Raw genomic sequence first — 21,120 nt, forward strand, 5'->3', positions numbered from 1 at the left:
TTGAATTTCTGACTAACCTTCACTGCTGCTGCTCCGTCAATCTTGCACAGCGCCTGTGCAACAGGAGCGTAATTGACTGGATTTGCAGTAGACTGCTCCTTTCGATAGACGCATATAGTCCGTGAGCCAAATCTCAGAATCGGCTGTTTTAGCATCGACCGTTGCACCCAGAGAGGGACAAATCGTCCTTCGGCACACCGCTTCACGATGGTATCCTGAAGCGATTTCCACTTGTTGGACAGTTCGAAACTGATCCAGGGAGGTCACAGAAGACGCCAAACATCCAACTTTGCTCACTGACAGCAGCGGCCATTTTCGCCTTCTTCGCTTGATATTTTTGCGCTTGTTCACGGATTCTCATTTTTTGAAGCCATGAGCAGATACCACTAGTGCACATAACGCGGAAACCAGTGCACAAAACTAGATTCGAATTTTTTTGCCGCTGAGAATTATGAATCGGGATGCAAACTGCATGCAGCAAAGTCACTACTGTTTGTAGTTACAATGCAATCGTTCAGAACTGACTTCCAAGAGTGTCCTAAATATCTCTCGACATATTTGTTCACGACTTCCTAGGCCAATAGGCGTAGACTGTAGTGAGTAACCTTCTGGAGCAAATGACGACTGCCCCGAGCATGAACTTCTTTTCATCCTGTTCAAGGTCAAATATTACTCAGTTTGCGTTGAAGAATAACAATTACATTCGTGAATGGCCGAACTGAGAAAACCCTCATGATTTCTCTTGGATTTCGTATCCCAAGTTCCTCTACTTGGCTGGATAAATCGCCTCTTTACTTCATCATACTGGACTGGAACTTGTAGATAATAGCGAGCAATGAATTGGTGAGTGAAGTATATTTCAAAAGTAATAACCACTCGATTACTGAATAGTAGTGAATACGTAGAATACTCCAGTATTATAATGATATGAACACTGAAGCTAATGTGACATTACAGTAGTACAATAGGAAGTACGTCACCACTGTTGTAAATGCACGCGCTGATCCTATCCAACCTGACGGCCAATGCAAGAGGTTGGAATTGGCTATTGATTTCCTAACACACTCATACAGCACCAAAAGCTATCTGTCATTGCTCATTTTCAACTCAACATAACACAGTTGCAAATCACCAGGTGCACATCTTGGCACATAATGTGTGCTGTCGCAGTCCACCGCAGAACATAGTAATCCACAGATAACTACCGATATAACATGATGTCACATACATACATGCATGCATGCTGCGGCGCACCCACACGCGTGCGCACACACACACACACACACACACTTGAAGCAGCTGAATAATCCGACTATGCAGTCTCCCAGGCACGCGCACACACACGAACCAGCTGCCGAATCCAACTATACAGTCTCCCAGGCATGCACGCTCGCACACACACACATGAACCAGCTGCCGAATCCACACAAACACGCGCGCGCGTGCGCACACACACACATGAACCAGCTGCCGAATCCGACTATGCAGTCTCCCAGGCACGTGCGCACAAACACGCTTATGCGCACGCGTGTGTGCCCGCACACACACATGAACCAGCTGCCGAATGCGACTATGCAGTCTCCCGGGCACGCGCGTGCGTGCGCACACACACACATGAACCAGCTGCCGAATCCGACTATGTCAGTCTGCCATGACTGTGAAACCAGCGAAGACATACAGTGCATTGGCTGCTGCCAGACTGGTCTGCTACAGGTTTGCGACGCTCTTGAGTACACTTGTGGCATGGCAGGCCGCTCTTCGAAAAGGAAATGTTACAAATACTACACTGAATCCGATCACGGGAGGCCGGCTGTGGTGGTGAAGCAATTCTGAATGCTGTGCGCCACTCTCCTCGCTGCTGTGCAGTGTCGAACCAATATCCTTCAAGATGTAAGTGATGGATGTCCCTTCGGACAACATCACACCAATGCTGTCGGGTTTCACACACACACACACACACACGGCGCACACCTTGTCGACAATTGCGGAATCTAAAACCCACCAACGACCTGAAACACGGATCGCACTGGCCGCAGTGGCTGTGGCAACACCGTGCCCCAACACCAGTAGTAGCCTGGGGTGGTGTCACCAACAAAGGAAAACGCCTAGCACGCACATGCACGTGCGCGCGCGCACACATGCACGCTCGCACACACATGCACACTCGCACACACATATGCATGCTCGCGCACACACACATGCACGCGCATGCACACGCACGCGCACACACACACATGCACGCGCCCACACACACAAACACGCGCGCGCACACACACATACACAGCTAATGGTATACAGTAGTATGTTGCCCGCAAAGCAGCCAGGTGCTCTGGCTTGGACCTCCAGCAGCGCTGGTTTCGCCCTCGCTACTTGTCGTCTTGCCCTCTCCATTGCTGCCTGCAACAAAACATTCCCTTCCGGAAACTCTGGGTGGACCAGTTCTCCGTGTTGTGTTTACACCGTGCTCTGCTTTCACCGGTATGGCATTCGTTGTTCGTATCAACCACTAAGCTCCTGGTAGGTGGCCCCTTACTGGCCTTAGGATGTGGCTCTGGGTTCACTACTACATGCACATCACTGTCAGCAAGTATAGACAAAGCAAAATCAGAGGCACTGGTCTTCTCCAGGTTTGCAATTGCTATCACATGGGTGCAATTGGTGTAGCACTTTTCATGATACCAGCCACACCATTTACTCCTCCCTGAGCTCTTGTGCTGGCAGAGAAAAGCCCAGATATGGTCGTCCTTCTCTCGAGCAGCGCTGACGATGCGACACCAACTTGTAGTCTCGATAATACTCACTGCAGGCTTCTCGTTTTTACTAAATTGGGCGCTGTGACACAGACACAAAATTCCAGCAATATTACTCCGCTGGGCTGTCATTTGCCACTTCGTTGCCGTCAGCTGCCTCATCCAGCACCTCGCTGCCACTAGAAACGTCTTCCTCTTCTTCCATTGTTGTCAAAACAACATCAATGTACACGAAAGGAATAAACTTCAATAAAGTGATCACAATATCCCAAGTCGATATTGTCGTCAACGTCGTCATCTTCTAAAAATAAATTATTTTTCCTCACTCTACTTTTGCGCTTGCTCATACGACGCACACCTCACCACTCGCGTAAAAATATTCGTTCTCACGGTGGAATTTGGTCGAGAAAAGAAGCCCTCGCGAAGGTCTCTGGATCGGTTCTGGAACGTCCAACAAGCGAAAACGTATCCTTTGTGATGTCCTTGACCAACACTGTAAGCGGCGATTTGTCCATCCGAGAGTGCAACGGCACTTGTGATTTTGAGTTTTGGCTCACGGACTAATATCGCAAGCTGGCACACATTTCTGAAGCCTTGTTTCCCTGGAACAGGGACGTTTTCAATATTTCGGATTGTACAAGCGTCTCGCGTAATAGTTCCTATTGTAGCGAGAAAGCGAAGAAATTTCATTTCAAAACTCCTCGATCGTTTGCTACGCTCAAACTGGAGCTACACTGAAGTGGACAGCTCCCTGTCTTGCTGTGAAACCCTCTTGTCACAGGTTGCTGCTCCGACTTCGTGAGACTTCTTCCCAGGCAGAGCGCCATTGTCCTCAGCCGTTCTCTTTCCCAGCGACGCTATTTTGTGAATTTCGATCGGACGCATTGTCCGTTCAAGAAAAAAAGCGCCGGATTCGAATCGAAAATGGCCGGAAAATGTCCGATGTCCGACCGTTATCGTGTCCCCTGCTATGTCGCATTACATGACCTTCCGGAGCAGACTGAAAAGGGCTACGCTACGCCCCTGGTGCACTCCCTGTTAGTCACTGGGCCAGTCACATCCACCGCAATGTGTACTGTTACATGATCTTGAGCTCAACATACACACGGGCACTGAGCAGCACTTCAGCCAATACCACAGCGTCTGTGTGCCAATGCATTGCAGTAAAACCGTTTTCCAACCCCACTTTCTACACGGGTCACGATGACTGTACATTGAAGCTAGCCTCGCTTTGACGCTGTTATAAAACAAGCAACAGAAATTAGCCTGGGAGTTAAGCAGTGGTTACAGGCTTTACTGTGGCGAGCATGGTGTGTCTGGGATCATGATGCAAGTACATGACTGTACTAGTATGCGGTATGCATTGTTTGGCACTACTACCTTCACACTACCTTCACTCTACCCCGGCCAGACACCCACCAGCCAACCCGGTGTGTGCACAGCACTCTTAACTTTGTACCCTTCCTTTCGTCGAGTTGCTGTGGCCGCGGCATGGCACAGGGAAATGAAGTAATGCTGTCCCGCCAGTAGTTCAAGTGCACCGAAGAGCCGGCCAGTCAGCAGGTGAAGCCGCAGCGCATCATTATTCCTGCTGCTGCTTAAAACCTCTCAAAACGATGGTAGCTTTTCATCACCTTATCTCATCACCACCAACTCCCTATTAGCTCATGTCAACACCCAGTGTTGATCCACTGGCCGGATGTTGTTTAGAACAAGGAAATGTCTGGGAACGTATTGTAGAACTCATTAGCTCTGTTACTTCCTACCACGTTCTAATTGTCCGCGAGTTGGAGAAGTGAAGTTAGACGGTGTACCGCTCTTAGTCAAAGAAAAATAATTTTCACTTCTTGAGGGAATGGAAATGGGAAAAGCCTGAAGAAAAAATTGGCTGTCACCGGCAGGACTCGAACCAGTGACTGTGGCTTGAGGCCAGCAATGCTCTAACCCCTGAAATAGGGTGTAGCTGCCATCCGAGCAGAGAATATAATAATAATTTTATTAATTTATTCACAGACAGAAGAACGAGCAGTTGCAGTTTCGTAACTCCGAGTTTCACGAACTGAATCGATCATCAGATGAAAATTGGTACTGACCCTGCCCTGAGAGTACTGCTATATACATGTACCATGAATGTGGCAAGCCCAGCATAACAATTACGATACGATATGTAGGGCGATATAGAGTGTGTGAGAAAGCGTTAGTTATCTGTGTATTGCTACATGATATTCTCGTGGAATCAGGTGACAACGCTTGACAAGAGATGTTATTTGGCCTAACGTTAGCTGCAGAGAGAAAGTGTTATTTTTCTGTGTATAATTGTTATTAACTAAGCGATATTCTGCTAGGACCAGGTGACACAATTTGACAAGTAATATTTGAGCCAGGGACTACAGAAACCACCCTATGGCACTTCTTGGCGAAAATTTTTTTTTCTTTCAAAATGTTGGTATGGTATGGTAATGTGCTCAAACAAAATTTCAAGTTGATCTGCGATGGTAAAATGTGCCTAACCACCTATTTAATAATGGCATATCAATTGAGCAATATAGAGCAAATTTATGTACACAGTATGTAATGTTCTTTGTATATCTTCATTCGTGCTACTACGTAGTAGTTAGGCAGTTCAAATGTATAGTGAACTATGCCCTCAGCTTCATCCAGTGATGCCTGCGCGCCGTCCACTAAATCTCGGTAGTACTGCCGCTCCTCTTGTGCTAGGGATGTGTGCGAACACAGGGCCTGGACACTACATTTCGTCTCTTCCTCTGTACGGGCGACACGAATTTTGTACCGCAGATTGTCACACAGTCCGCATACGTCTGTCCTTGGCTTCATCACTTTGATGTGTGCTGCCTGTCTCCTCCAAATGTGGCAAAATGACCTGTAATGAACAGGCGAATACTGTGTGACGGTCTTGGTGTAGATGTATGCAGACTTCTTGTGCTCGGATGCTGGTAAGTATACTGGAGGGTCCTCAGCACGACCTCGCTCCGCTGCAGGTTGAGGTAGACCGTACATGTTAGCATAATTATGACTAAATAAACTGCACTATATCCTGCTCTATGTCTGCTGAAATGGCCAAGTGCTCTGGTGTTCTCCCAGTCAAGCCATGTTGTGCCAGTTGAACGACTCCTTTGTTTGCCTTTTTTGAAGGCGCTTCATTACATGACTTCCAACAGCATGAACTGCCATGAACACGTCTTTGCACAACTCGTAACCACGTACATGATAGCGGAAATAGAAAGGTCGATCACCACCGCCAGTCATCGACTTTCGCATGCTTCCAGTCAGTGCGCCCAGAACAAACTGCTTGAACTGTTGAAGCTCTTTTTCGATTCTCGCAGTTTAGAGACTTCAAATATGTAGTCCTCGAGCTGCTGCTCTGGGATGACTTTCCAATGATTCTTCGACTTGCATCCACGGCCTCTCTCAATCCCATCGCGTATGTCCGAGGAGACCACGCTTCACCTGCTCCGTCGTCGGTGGCTCAGGTGCGGGGGTATCTGGTTCGTCATCCGATTCCGAGTAGTCGGTGTCACTCTCCGCGTTTGAAATTTCCGAGCTGTCGGGGCTTGGCGTTTTCGACACAACACTAGCAGCACTCGAGCTTGCTGTGACTCCATACGTCTTCTTCTTAGGTGGCATATCATCGCCGTCGCTGTCAGCATCGGTGTCGGAATCGCTCGCGGACGACTCGCGGGTGCCAGCGCTGAATCCGTAAAAATTCTCGTCGTCCGATTCAAGCGCCTTCGCATCAGGGACTAGTCGAGTCCACACAGAATCGAGTTGCGTCGTCTACTAGATGTTGTAGCCATAATCAATCACAGTAAGTGGAGCCTCATGAGTTACTCGACAATCGCTCGAGCTCGGAATCCTTCCCCGACCACCTAACAAGACGAGAGACGGAGAAGCTCTTGAGTCTTGTCAAAACAAAAGTGACGAGTTCTGCGCTTCGCGTAACTACTTTGAGTCGCGTGACTTTGAAACGTCATAACTTGATTTTGATATCAAACGTCGTAGGGCGGTTTCTATAGTCCCTGGCATTTGTTCTCATGGTGGCACTTCGACACAAGCTCGGATCGCTTGTTGAGGCATCTGGCTTTGTCTGCACGGGTGATGAAAAGCTTCTCCGTGGGGCAGAGATCACCTCTTGCTAGAGCTGGAGTAAGCCCTTGCAGACCGGGCGGTCGACCATGCAATTGGGTGCGGCTTGCCTGCCGTCTTCAACTTCCACACATGCTTGGACGGCTCCGTGATCTTCTCATACCGCTCATGCCGAAATGTGGTGAGGTGGCCGTTGTATCGTTGCTTGAACGTGTTCTCGGTTAGGCCATTGTTATTATTAATATTATTATGCGCTTGTCCGCGTTGACATCACCAAGCATAGTAGAATTTATTATCAACTGTGTTGCTATTCACATCGGCGCGTTAAACAATGCTGCTATCGAGGCACTGCCCGTGCACGGGGCATTCTGGCTTGCTGCGACAGTTGCATGACTTGACCTCTGCCGGCTGCTGGTCATTGCTATCCTCTTTCGAGATTTGGTGGTTGTGACCCCGAATAGTCGACTGCATATTCGGCATTGTGGAATAGCTGACCTTGACGTGGCTAGAGTGACGGTGCACGTAGAGGGGGGTGTCATTCGGCTTCCGATATGCACTAAATCGGCCAGTTGGTAAGTGAAATGTAACGTCGAGGAAGTCAACGGCTGTCAGGTTGCCTTGGATGGTGACTCGGAGTCGTAGGCCGAGGGACTTGAATACCGCAGTGATGTCCTTGTGCAACCTGTCAGGATTGCGTGCAGAGATACTACGGACGGCGGCAAGTCCATCGTCTCTATACAGCCCGATCATACTCCTGTCGCACAGACCCGCCTATTCATTTATTCAGTATTCAGTATTTGTTGTTGGTGTGGCCAAACTGAGATTGCTTAAGACACCAAATTTTGCTTGGTCACTTTTGCCTCTTTGTTCTTTTCCTTAGCCGGGCGATGTTGTGGGAATAGTCGTGTGCCATGATCTGCTACTAACACTGAAGAACGGACGAGTCGAAGGTAAGACATATCCATACCATTGCTACTGCAATTAATAATATTATGTCTGCCATCGACCTGCCATGCTAACCAGGGTGTACAGTATGACAGATACTTCATATACACAATAGTTTGCGCGCTATGCCACCTGCTTTTTCGCGCTTTACTCACTTTTCGCGCCCTGTTTTAGCTACCTGCCTGGGTATAAATTTGGACGCAGATGATGTACAGGTTATCAGTTGTCTGAGGATTGCCTTAGCTTTGCTATGTGCATGAAACGCAGCGTTACAACAATGACCTGGCCGGTTGTCTCTGTTCTCTTCTGCCTTTGTGATACTTCATATACATGTACATGTATTTCTGACTATTTTGTATGCTGAGGCTGAAAGCATGACATTATGCACACTAAACCATTGTACGGAAGGTAAGGCGGGCAGTCCGTTCGTACCAGGGAGAACTAAAAACAAAGAAGGCTTGTCATAGCCCCCCTGCTCCTCGTCTGCATCTACCAGTCTCAATAAATACCTCGGCTAAAACATACTGTTGCAGGCCACTCTTGCATAATAAGCGTGATTGTTGATGGGTGTTTTCGTCCTGACAGGATGTGTAAATGTACCAGCACTCGAAGGCAAGTTTCTTCACTTCCGACCAACGCTCTACCGTTTCCAAAACCGCCCGTTCCCGAGCACTTGGCTGCTGAGTGAAGAGCTGAAGAGCGCTCTCCAGGAGAAGATGTTCTACCACGCCCGCAGCTTATTCAAGGCAACTGCACCCGGCTCTCTTGAATGGTAACGGATTGCTCAGTGCGACCACGTGGTTGGGAGCCACGCATGTTTCCACAGCGTCGTTCCCTCTACTGATTTAGTCTGCATGTTGTTGTACATTGAGCGAACAACCCCTGCAAGCTCTGGAGAAGAAAGACGTTTTGCACGTCACGGAATTCACGAGACACCATTGCCAGGATGCTATTTCTATTGCATATTCACATCAGGGGCTCAAGTGTTTGCACAGTTTTCGTTTCAAGGAGATGCGATGCCATGCTGGCAAACGAAAAAATTGATCCTGCTATTCTCAAAAAAAAAAAGCAGCATACAACTGGAATGTGGCCCTGCTGGTACTGCTGTCTACTACATGCTTTGTTGTCTGATGATTGGGTTTTTGCCATGAAACTCTGAGTTACAACAAAAAAACAGCCCTATTTACTTCCTTTTGTGTACCTCTTGCGTGCTTTGAACTTCTGATTTCCTACACATACCACTTCAAACTAACAAGTATTGACCGTGATACTGTGCCCGTATCGCAACACGCTATACATTCACGTGCATACTACTGCTTATGAGCAGGTGGACAATCATCAGTTACACCACCACTCCACAATGCGCTTACTGACCCATTCCACTAGCGCAGGTAGGCAACTAATTGCATCAACTTTCCCAATGTGCTTGCAACCAAACTGACTAACCTCCACCCGCTTCCTAATGCAGAGAGTAGATCTGTGCTGTTAGATTTCAAAACAGGCTCTTTTGTTTGTTATCACTGCCAAGACACTGTACACATTCTACTATATTTTTACTGTTTGTAATTCAGAGGCTCATTCTTCAGTTATTGCTATTGTCAAGGCATTGTTAGGGCCTGGTCAGACTGCGGCAAAATCGAAATAATCCTAGGATTATAATCCGAATCTCCATAGTAACTTACTTGCCGCCAGAGCGGCAAAAGCGAGAGTTGACGCTCCAAAAAAAAAGCGAGAACGGACCACGCTTTTCCGCTCCAAACAGGATTTGACGCTGATACGCCATTGACGCTGATAATCCTGATTTTTTCATCTCGATATCGAGTTGCTTAAGGCCTCGGTCACACTACGGCAAAAATGCTGCGACAGCGTCAGAATCATGAGCTTTTCCATGGCAACTGACGCAACGCGGGAAGTTTGAGCGTCAGACGCTGCTGCGTCTGACGTGGGGAAATCGGCTGCGTTGCCGCTGATGGGAGTGACGCTTGGCGGAAAAACAGTGTCTTTCAAGTAAAATTAGTTTCAAGACACTTTGCTTGAGTTGAGCAGTTATTCGACATTCGTCTGTTCAAGGTTTGTTTTGTTCCCTCTTTTTGTTCGAGATGAGTCCGTGGACCTACGAGGCCGAGGCTGCTCTGCTCCGAACCTGGCGGAAGAGCGAGGCGTTTTCTGAGAAGAAAATGATGTCGAGAAAGGACCAGTTGTTTGAGTGGGTCATCGGCCAACTGGAGCCTGTTGACTTGTGAGTGTTGTGTTGTCGTCAAGAGCCCCAAAAAGGACAGCCAGTATGACGAAGTCAGGAGAAACACAGCTGCGATGCGGACTTTTCTTGCCTGATCAATGACACTACAACTGAAAATGGCTTCAAATTCGGAAAGAAACAACAACGATCGTGCACGCGTGGACCTAGTACCTTTCGTCTTATCTTCTTGTAATCAAAAATCAATGAAAAATTCGAAAACTTTGTCCAACAATTTTTTTGTATAATAAGCAAAAGGCCAGTTTCCGTGGGAATCCGTGTCGTCATTGAGTTTTCCTGGTGGTTTTGTGACGTAGACAAATGCGTCAAGCCGCGGCACTCATGAGCTGCAAAAAAACAAAACACTGTGTGACCCCGCGTCTCTGTCAAGTGCTGCGGCTTGACGCTGCGTCCAGCTTCAAACTGCCGTAGTGTGACCGAGGCCTAATTGGCCACGGACAACAACAAAACTCATAAGGATGGTTGCAAGGATTGCACTGAAGGTGTTGGCGATCCCCAAGGTGAAAGAATTTGACGTCGTTCGTGGAGATTACCACTTGACGCTCGAAATGAACGGTTTGAATTTTCATTCTCCCCACATGTGTAGTGTGATCGCGATTCAAATTCTGGACGCTTTTCTGTTTTCGTCAGGCAACCAAAATTTGCCGCAGTCTGACCAGGCCCTAAGGCTAAGTAGTTGCACTGTTCGTAGTTCAAAAGAGGCTGAAGCAGTACATGGCAGCAGACATGCTGAGCATCCAGAAACCAAAATGCTGTATTGTACACTGTACTGTACTGTACTGCACTGCACTGCACTGCACTGCACTGTAGTCTGTACTGCACTGCACTGCACTGCACTGTACTGCACTGCATTGTAGTCTGTACTGCACTGCACTGCACTGCACTGCACTGCACTGCACTGCACTGTAGTCTGTACTGCACTGCACTGCACTGCACTGTACTGCACTGCATTGTAGTCTGTACTGCACTGCACTGCACTGCACTGCACTGCACTGCACTGCACTGCACTGCACTGCACTGCACTGCACTGCACTGTACTGCACTGCACTGTACTGTACTGCACTGTACTGCACTGTACGTATCTAATATTGACTGAGTACGAGGTCAATATAGGAAATAAAAGCCGAGTAAAAGACCGAGGCGAAGCCGAGGTCTTTTACGAGGTTTTTATTTCCTATACTGACCAAGTACGAAGTCAATATTAGATTCATCAAGACAAACAGTCCGTATTTCAAATTCCAGAACGATAACCTCATGAATCCCGGTTTTATGATTGCACAACCGTTGCACCACGGCCTACACATGCAGTGACAATGCTGCACTAGGCACCATTCAACTGCGCAACCCCTAAGCAGTCAAATATAAGCAGTCAATATAGCCCTAAGGAGTGAAATATGCAGGAATATTTGACTGCTTAGGTATGGCAAAAATCTATGTGAGTCAATACTAAGGGAGTGATAATGCACTGTACTGCACTGCACTGTACTGTACTGTACTGTACTGCACTGCACTGCACTGCACTGCACTGTAGTACTGCACTGCACTGTAGTCTGTACTGCACTGCACTGCACTGCACTGTAGTCTGTACTGTACTGCACTGTACTGTACTGTACTGCACTGCACTGCACTGCACTGTACTGCACTGCACTGCACTGCACTGTACTGCACTGTACTGCACTGCACTGCACTGTAGTCTGTACTGTACTGCACTGTACTGTACTGTACTGCACTGCACTGCACTGCACTGTACTGCACTGCACTGCACTGCACTGCACTGCACTGCACTGCACTGTACTGCACTGCACTGCACTGCACTGTACTGCACTGTAGTCTGCACTGCACTGCACTGCACTGCACTGCACTGTAGACTTAGTCTGTACTGCACTGCACTGTACTGTACTGCACTGCACTGCACTGTACTGCACTGTACTGCACTGTACTGCACTGCACTGTACTGCACTGCACTGTACTGTACTGCACTGCACTGCACTGCACTGCACTGCACTGCACTGCACTGCACTGCACTGCACTGTACTGTACTGCACTGTACTGTACTGTACTGAAGTAGATATAGAGTAGAACAGACTGAAGTCTTATGGATGGTTCGCCATGGTACTATCAATAATGCTGGTTATGATGTTTGTGTAATACCCATCAACTGCAGCTAGGATAAAGTCATTGGTGGCCTGGTCCTGCAGACTGCTGCTGCTGCTAGCACCGTCGTTCTCTTGCTCAAGGCCAGCTCCCATCTCCATGATCTGCTCCATGGACAGGTGGCCTCTCTTGATGGACTCCAGGAGATCTTGCCGTGCCCTGTTCAGCTGCACGGCCACAAGCTGGATGCTACAACCGTCTTCATAGCACACACACACGCACGCACGCACACACACAATGGACAAGAAGCCAGTATAAGCAAAGTTGTCGCGTCGGTGAATCCCTCTCCTCGCATTCGGTCTACTTGTAATTTCATAATTCAGCGTCGTGTACGTTGGTGAGCTTCAGTCTTGCGAGGTGTAGTACATATCGCACGCTGCGCTCTCTACTTCCGGTCCGTGCCCTTGATCTCCACCCACCATGGCCAGTTGTACTGGCCAGCATCATGACAAGTAACAAGTAACACTTGTCATTCATCATTGTGACCATGGAATGAAGAAAAAAGACCCAAAGCAGAACACATCTGCTGTAGCAGCTTGCAGTACAGTAGCCACTGCTAGTAGTATCATGTGATAGGACTGTCTTGTAGTGGTGTGTAGTGGTGTGTAGTGGTGTGTGTAGTGGTGTGATGTCACGTCACACTGGCTGGATGCAATCGATCAGCAACTCACAGACAGCACTGCTTTATTCGTGTGCTGATTATTTACTAGTACTAGTAGTAGTACAGTAGTAGTACAGTAGTAGTACAGTAGTAGTACAGTAGTAGTACAGTAGTAGTACAGTAGTAGTACAGTAGTAGTACAGTAGTAGTACAGTAGTAGTACTAGTAGAGTAGTAGTACAGTGCTAGAGTAGTAGACCCGTTTGGCCATGACTGTGAACAGGGTGAAGGCCCACTGGGTGCCCAGTGCTAGCTCTTCTGCTAATGCACTCTGGTGCACTCCTGGGTGTGTGTGGGCCTGGTTTCAGTCCTACTTGAGTGCCACAGGAGTTATTTTTTACTGTGCTGTCACCGGTGAATAGCAACGTATCGCCTGGAATCAGGAGTACTAGCACAATAATACATCAAAAGAGGTTGGGGGAGGAGATTTGAGAGTAAATTAATTATCGTGTCCGTTCCCGAGGGAACTCAGGACGGCCGCTAACACCCGGTTACAACCGCTTACTACATTGTTACTGCGATTTAGTAAGCAGCAAAGTTTGGAACGGGAAAAGCCCCTTCCGAAAATCTGTTGATTTACAGTACTCGAAAGCACGGTCACTGTTAGCAGGCACTGTACAATGTACACAAGCTGAACATGACTGTGATCTGATCTTGTAATAGTAACAGTAATACACGACAAGTCATGCACATCTACCATGCTAAAATAGCAAACATGGCCGTAATGATCTGATAGCAGACCTTCGTGTAAGAAAAATCCAGGAGAGTGAACAATCACTCTCGCAATCTTCGATTGTAAGTCGCACCCCCTTTTTCACCCTTGATTCTTAGTGTAAAAAGGTGCGACCTATAATCAGGGAAATACGGTACACAGTTTACAGTTGCCATGGCAAACATGACTGATCTGATCTTGTAACACACATGCACAGACTGCACCATGGCAAATGTGACTGTGATCTATAGGCTTACCAGGCAGGTTGGTCACTGTGGCTGATATGCGCTTACGCAGGACCTGGTCAATCTGGTGTTGAGTATTGCTCTTGGTGACAGCCTGTGCATTCGCCTACATGTGGATACAGGGTACAGAAGAAAGAATTCTCTCAACAGCACATTGGCACAGCCCACTCGTCCAAAAGGAGAAAATAGTATAGCCTGACATATTGGAACGTGCCAAATACTACCAATAAATTTGCTTGATGATCGTAACTACGTGAAACTCGGAGTTGCAAAACAGCTTAAACTTTCTCTCTCTCTCTCTCTCTCTCTCTCTCTCTCTCTCTCTCTCTCTCTCTCTCTCTCTCTCTCTCTCTCTCTCTCTCTCGCCTCTCCTCCCTCCCTCCCTCCCTCCCTCCCTCCCTCCCTCCCTCCCTCCCTCCCTCCCTCCCTCCCTCCCTCCCTCCCTCCCTCCTCTCTCTCTCTCTCTCTCTCTCTCTCTCTCTCTCTCTCTCTCTCTCTCTCTCTCTCTCTCTCTTTCTCTCCCTCTCTCTCTCTCTCTGTTCTTTGCAGTGTTGGTCAAACACCTACAAGTACTGTCGTGGACATGGAAGCCTGGTCGGAAGACAAACGGCCCCAGGGCGCTGGCCATGCAGCCGTTAGTACACGTGCGCTGCGATCAACATGTGCACTGCATGCAACGTTCTGTACGCACTGAGGGCGCCGGCCCCGGTCATTCGACTGGAATTCCATGTCCACAACAGTAGGTAGACTAGCAATAGGTAGATGAGCACCAATTAACAGTACCAAGATCAAAACAGCTGTACGAATGAATTCAGAGGATCCCAAAGAGATAATATCTTGATGTTGGTGTGGGAGATGAAGTACGATTGGCCCAAAAGCGTGATGATGGTGGTGTGAAAGGTGAAGTTGCAATGGCATTAATTTTATATGAGTGTACCCTCTACAGCATAACACATGACGCACTTAGTTGCAGCACTGACAAACAACTTACCCTTTCCACAAGCTTCACTAGAGGGTCCGACAAAGCCGGTGGAACAGTGAGCTTGCTGAAAAAACCCTCTGCCAACTCTAACCTAGACATGGCAACACAAACACACGCAGTCATGGCCAGAACCCGAGTGTCAACAAGGTAGATAGACACTGCATAACTAAGTTATGCAAGTGAGACAATACCACATAACACTATCACACTAAAACACTACACCATACGTCAAACCTGCACACACTGGAAGGAGATGCTCCGCACCAGGAGTGCCATTCTGAGTAGCTCAGTTGTCTCCAACCATGCCAAACTAACAGCTGAAGAAAGAGCAGCAGTTTGTAAATTGTTTGTTATGAACATTGATCGAATTTCAGCATTCCCCAAGGCAGCCACTACTCGCTGGAATCGCTGATACTAGTTCACAGGGGTGATGGTTGAACTAACATATCCAGAATGAGTACATAAAACAAGCAATCATGTTTGGACAAAGTATACACACTGTTCTCAGACGTGTTTCTTACATATTCGGGATCGGGTGTACAGAGTCAACAGTCGAAAAGCAAGTTTCCCAACTTCGTGCCCCGGGCACCTCCATATTGGCATGCATTTTCTCAATCGTGGCCGGAGTTACCAGTGAGTGTCGCTCCTGATTACGCTTAATGGCCAAAGGTACAGAGCAGCTGAGATGGAGCTGACCAAACGGAAGGGAAACTGCAATCAAAGCAACACCAGGCATACATATACTCGTACGTGCACAATCAAGTACGAGTACCATTGGTCGTGGTGATGGGACACCCTCTTGGTACTTAAATTTTATTGTAAAGAAAACAAGTACTTCAAGTAGTCAAGCACACATACGCACACACACACACACACACACACACACACACACACACACACACACACACACACACACACACACACACACGTCGCAAGTCACAAGACAGAAGGGGGGGGGGGGAGAGAGAGAGAGAGAGAGAGAGAGAGAGAGAGAGAGAGAGAGAGAGAGAGAGAGAGAGAGAGAGAGAGAGAGAGAGAGAGAGAGAGAGAGAGAGAGAGAGAGAGAGAGAGAGAGAGAGAGAGAGAGAGAGAGAGAGAGAGAGAGAGAGAGAGGAGAGACAGACACAGACAGACAGACAGACACAGACAGACAGACACAGACTGACAGACACAGAGAGAAAGACAGAGAGACAGAGAGACAGACAGAGAGACATACAGACAGACACAGAGACAGACAGATAGACAGAGAGAGAGAGAGAGAGAGAGAGAGAGACAGACAGAAAGAACTTCAATCCAATCCAGTTCCCTCTCTTCTGTCTATTCCAACTCCAACCAACTCTCCTCTCTACTCCAACTCCAATCCAGTGAGTTCTCTTATAGAATAGTCTAAGAATACTGTGCATTACATGCCCACACACAGGTACCAACTGCTGCACGTATCTCACTAATTGATGCTGTTCACCGTCGTTATGTCACTGTATAATGGTAGAGTACTCGGAGTAACTTCTTTGCTCTTGACATTCATTTCTATTAGCTGCGACAGAACATGTACCGTTAAGTCGCGGATAAAAGCCGGGCTTATAAGCACATAAGCCGCTTTCTGCATCAGGCTTGTATGCAAACCATGCTTATATGCACCACACTTGCATACAAGCCAGGCTTCTACGCGCGACACGCGTAGATCTACCACTGACTACCGGTATGGTGGCAGTTTTACTATGCACTGTACATAGCACATGCACTCTTGACCTACCCGATCCGCGCTTGCATAGAAGCCAGGCTTCTACGCGCGACAGGCTTATATGCATTTGACCCGTTTGATTTTCAGGCTTCTATCCGCGATGTGCTTGTATGCAAACCCGGCTTTTATTCGCGACTTTACGGTACGAGTGTTTTGTATTTGTATTTTTTTCATGTATGTATTTGCAGTGAACACAATGAGAAGCCCTAGACGGCACTGAGTGCACATACTGTACGCCACAGTACTGTGAGTACATGTACTCACATTCTCTTGCTAAGCTGTAGTAAGGGTAGCGCATGCTGCCGTAGTACATGTTGTCATCAACGATCACAATGTGAGCACAACTACATGCACAAACACACCACACAGTCACAAGAACAGGTCATTCCATGTTCTCCAAGCTGGACAGAGAGAAGCAAGGTGTGCATATTTGAACCCCGTATAATATTACCAGGCACTCGGGTGGGAAATTTGAGTCAAAGTGAAAGAAAATTCAAATTGGAATACATGCCACCTTTTGGAGAATATTCTGGTTAGGTAATATGATGGCAATACGCTGCACCTGGATTGCAAACACAGTAAGCATGGAAGTGCAAAAACAAACCAGCAGTCGACAATGGTCATAGCTCAGTCCTGAGGAAAACTGCAGTCATGATTCACCCCCACCAAGTCAGCACTCTAAGTGTACGGCCAGATCAGCATAATTCACCCCCACCAAGTCAGCCCTCTAAGTGTACGGCCAGATCAGCACAATTCACCCCCACCAAGTCAGCACTCTAAGTGTATGGCCAGATCAGCACAACAACAACAACAACAACAACAACTGCTTGCTGCCAAACTACATCTCAGCACGCGGTTGCTCTAGAGTACTGAGCACCAGCCGTGCAGGTGAATCAGACGAGCAGCTCGCTAACACCCATTCTGGATATGCAAGTGGTACCATACAATTGATGAGGAGTGCCTAGCCTCTCAGGATGACGGCAGAGGCAGTGAACATGCCCTTGCCGAACTGTCGACTTTCAACCCATGCAACACCTCGCTACATATCGGAGACCATGAGGTGCAATCTACTACGTAGGTTGGGGAGAGCGTGCACATCGTCCCAAACCACTTTCCAGAGGCACACGTGCACAGCCTTTCGCACCTGCAGCAGACAGCCAGTGCGATGCGTTGGTTGCTTGCGGCCAACGCCTGGCTTTTAGGTACAATCATGTATGTCCGTCCGGCGTCCCTTGATGCGCTTGTAGCTTGCTACCTACTTGAAGTACTATGGCTAGGCCCACTGGACATACACCCAGGCGTGTGACCAAATCCTTGCATGATGGCAGACTAGAAAATGGAGACGTTCTCGGTCACAATGACCTTTTCCACATTATTGGAACAAGACGCCTAAATATCCCATCGGCAAGTGGTAATTTCTCGCTCAGAGCACAGGGCACTGTCAAGTGGTGCGGAACACGCAGAGCATACTAAAGGCCAAGAAAGAGAGAACAGTTCTACACACCAAACACTTAGCACTGGGTTACCATAGTCAACAGACTGGCAAACTTACCCAGTCAAGCATACGTCATACGACGATGGCCTCAAACAAGTGCAGCGAGAACGCTTGAGCACATTCTCCATGAACTGACCTACTCCTGGCACAGCCGGCTCAGTTGAGCGGGTAGCTCCGTTCAGAGCGCGCAGGAGCCATTTCACGCTAAGGTATAGATGTTGGCGTTTGTGTCGCCATGTGATGGCCTCGGGACCACCCACATGCAGCAGAGCCTCCCTTTCAACCTGCCATCAAGCAGAACAAGGTAACAGGGCACAAAACACTCTGAGCGCAGGTATACATACATAGTACACTTTTTTTTATTAACATCTCAATCTGAGCACGGGCTGAGCAGTTCAGCCAACCAATGCCACGAGAGCCAGCCAAAGCCTTGTGTGCAGTGCTTACGCGCTTGATCATCGCACAGTCACCATATAAAAGCAGTGCTTACGGTCAAAACAGCATACGTTAGACCATGCATGCTTCTAGTCACACTGCAAAGCAATAAGCAAAAACTTAAAAAGGCATGGGTGCATGTTCACACCCTCTTTAACCAATTTGGCAATAATATTTGAAATAATAGGGAGGTTTCGCTCTACGGAATTACGCATGAAAATAACGTAGGAACTGCACGGAATTTTCATACGTAAAAATCAGAGCTGTTGGGTTTCGCTCTAAGTGATTTCTCCACGACTGCTAACCATGCATTGTTGCTTTGGAGACGCGTTGGCTGCATGCGCCCACTGCATGCGCCCACTGCATGCACCATGAACCGAGACCGCATTTTTTTCATTATTTTGCACGTGGTGTACGGTGTGTGTACCTTGTGTTTCGCGCGGCTTGAACGTTGCCATGGACAAATGCGGAAAATGCGAAAAATATTTCGAAAAATCCTACGGAGGACCCAACGTAGGAAAGAGCTTTCCTACGGAAATCCGTAGAGAGATTTACGTATGAAAGTTGCCCTCGCTCCCTGGAGCGTACGACGTACGGATTTTCATACGTAATTACGTAGAGCGAAACCTCCCTAATATTTGAAGTTGGCTGCCCCTGAAGTTGGAGCAGTTGAGGCACGATGGTAGTCGTTTTCAGTGAACAGAATGGTTAATCTCCGCAAGTGGATTGGGGAATAAAATTTATGATTCTCTGGGTAGTACACTTTCGCGTCCGGAGTTGCCATGGGCAGCAACGTGGTTCGAAAATTCTGTATGGCGGAACCGGAACACCGATCCAAATGCAGTGTATGTACGACTTTCCGTAGATCGACTACAGTTTTTTACTAACAGAATTACGTAGTGAATTGTGTGTTGCTCCCCGTCAAGTGATAATTCAAGTCGGCAGGAAAAGCGCGAGGTCCCGCGTAGGGAGCAACACACAATTCCCCAAGTATCGCCAAAGTCGCACCAACCTCTTCTTCACAATTATGTAGTGCATGCACTTCGACTCTACATAAACAAACAACAAACAAACAATGTAATAGAGCATTGGAAAAGTAGCGGAATAGTGCGATAGTGCGGAATCTCTCTATCGCTGGCACATTTAGCGCTCATATTTATCACCTAATCAAGTAGCAGACAACCAGCTCCAGTGCGTGTCACTTGAAGTAGTATCTTTCACCACTGCTGTCATTCACACCTTTCAAATTCATGCCGTGGTACAGTCTTTCACACTTGCTGGCTTTTACACTTTTGCCTTGTGGGTATATAAACCAGTATTCAGAATCACTCATTACTGTTTTCTGATGATCGCTTAGTGCGTGAAACTCCGAGTAAAAACACTTTTTTCATCCTCTTTATTATTATTATTATTATTCAAAGTATCAGTCGGGGAAGTGAACTGCCTGAAAAGAGAAAAAAACGCCAGACCCACCAGGACTCGAACCTGGGACCCTGCTTGTCATGAGCAATGCTCTAACCACTGAGCTATGGGACCAGGCTGAACCTAGAAGGCGCTGACAAGTTTTTCACTCCAAAGCTTCTCTTTTCAGGCAGTTCACTTCCCCGACTGATACTTTGAATTTGAAGTTCTCCCAATCCTTTCCAAATTATTATTATTATTATTTCACCGTCCAATGGCAGAAGCCAATGCAAAGGAGGGGGCGTTAGCCAGCCATGGCAAGAGAAAAAAAAAGAAAGAATGAAGGAAAGAAGATGATAATCGGAAGAAAATTATGCATCAGCGGGGCTCTTATTATTGTTTGCTCTCCTATTACATGTAAAACTATCAACATTTATAATGCATACTACACACTGCTTGTCGTCAGTGGAGCCGGGCTATTTTTCCAATGTTCTATTTATAATACATGCACATGAAAAGCGACAGTGCATTGCACGGATCACACACCGTCACAGCACTGCGCACAGTGCTTCAAGTACATAACAGGACTGCAGGACTGCCATGCTAGAGACTAACTGCCAATAGTAATACAATCATGTATGTGTACAAGCATGTGCACTGCGCACAGTGCTTCAAGTACATAACAGGACTGCAGGACTGCCATGCTAGAGACTAACTGCCAATAGTAATACAATCATGTATGTGTACAAGCATTTGAAAAGGCTTATTGTACCTTCAAGTCACTTTCACCGATGAAGTCATCGAAGTTTACAACAACAACGTGACAAGAAGGAAAGCTGGTACCCTGTGCTAGAGCCTGGCATAACGTGGACTTGCCACTTCCCGGTAATCCAGACAGAAGGACGAGCTTCAACTCTGCCATTCAAATTCTAAAGTAACGTGGTCAGAAACATCTGCAAGCCCGATGTGAGGCACAACTTTCTGAGCACGACTTTCTAGAAACCAGCCAGGGGAACACACATGATTCAATCTGGACGCATGTAGCTTCAAGCGTCAGCACAATGGATTACAGAGGACTCATAGTCATAGAACATTACACAAACAAGCTTGTTGCTTTCATGATCGATTCACTCAGCTGCATCGATAATGTTTTCACAAGACATTTTTTGAAGTAAAGTTCGAATTTGAATCGAAGGCGAACATGAAAAGTTGCTGGGATTGCCATGGCAACCAGCGACG

At 47.4% G+C, this 21,120-nt stretch overlaps 2 protein-coding genes across 6 annotated transcripts in view; one reads left to right on the forward strand and one right to left on the reverse strand.

Moving 5' to 3' along the window:
• Positions 1-9,388, forward strand: part of LOC135805487 (uncharacterized) — a 135,684-nt gene extending 126,296 nt beyond the window's left edge. For 4 of the 5 annotated variants that reach the window (XM_065319522.1, XM_065319524.1, XM_065319523.1 and 1 more), the window contains 2 exons: positions 7,735-7,804; positions 8,385-9,388. In XM_065319522.1, the coding sequence (XP_065175594.1) occupies positions 7,735-7,804; positions 8,385-8,575 (261 nt within the window). In that variant the 3' untranslated portion in view covers positions 8,576-9,388. Of the gene's footprint in view, positions 1-7,734; positions 7,805-8,384 lie in introns of those variants that run through there. The other variant, XR_010551146.1, reaches the window with a different exon arrangement.
• A 2,733-nt stretch (positions 9,389-12,121) lies between these two features.
• LOC135805488 (L-seryl-tRNA(Sec) kinase-like) lies at positions 12,122-21,030 on the reverse strand. Its single transcript, XM_065319526.1, has 7 exons — positions 20,654-21,030; positions 18,103-18,329; positions 16,815-16,894; positions 15,331-15,520; positions 14,819-14,900; positions 13,840-13,933; positions 12,122-12,409 (listed from the first exon to the last, which is right to left on the reverse strand). The coding sequence occupies exons 1-7, from the start codon at positions 20,801-20,803 to the stop codon at positions 12,150-12,152; spliced, it is 1,083 nt and encodes a 360-aa protein (XP_065175598.1). The 5' UTR covers positions 20,804-21,030; the 3' UTR covers positions 12,122-12,149.
• Positions 21,031-21,120: the final 90 nt, after the last annotated feature.

Source organism: Sycon ciliatum, chromosome 1, assembly GCF_964019385.1.
Source record: "Sycon ciliatum chromosome 1, ocSycCili1.1, whole genome shotgun sequence".
In the NCBI taxonomy this organism is placed as follows: domain Eukaryota; kingdom Metazoa; phylum Porifera; class Calcarea; order Leucosolenida; family Sycettidae; genus Sycon; species Sycon ciliatum.

What these genes read in the sequence shown, in the direction of transcription:
- LOC135805488 (XM_065319526.1), bottom strand. Translation starts at nt 20,803, where the DNA reads ATGGCAGAGTTGAAGCTCGTCCTTCTGTCTGGATTACCGGGAAGTGGC. An exon ending in TCGGTGAAAGTGACTTGAAG is followed by an intron (nt 18,330 to 20,653) that starts GTACAATAAGCC and finishes GCTTGATGGCAG; the next exon opens with GTTGAAAGGGAGGCTCTGCT. An exon ending in CACAGTGACCAACCTGCCTG is followed by an intron (nt 12,410 to 13,839) that starts GTAAGCCTATAG and finishes TGTGCTATGAAG; the next exon opens with ACGGTTGTAGCATCCAGCTT.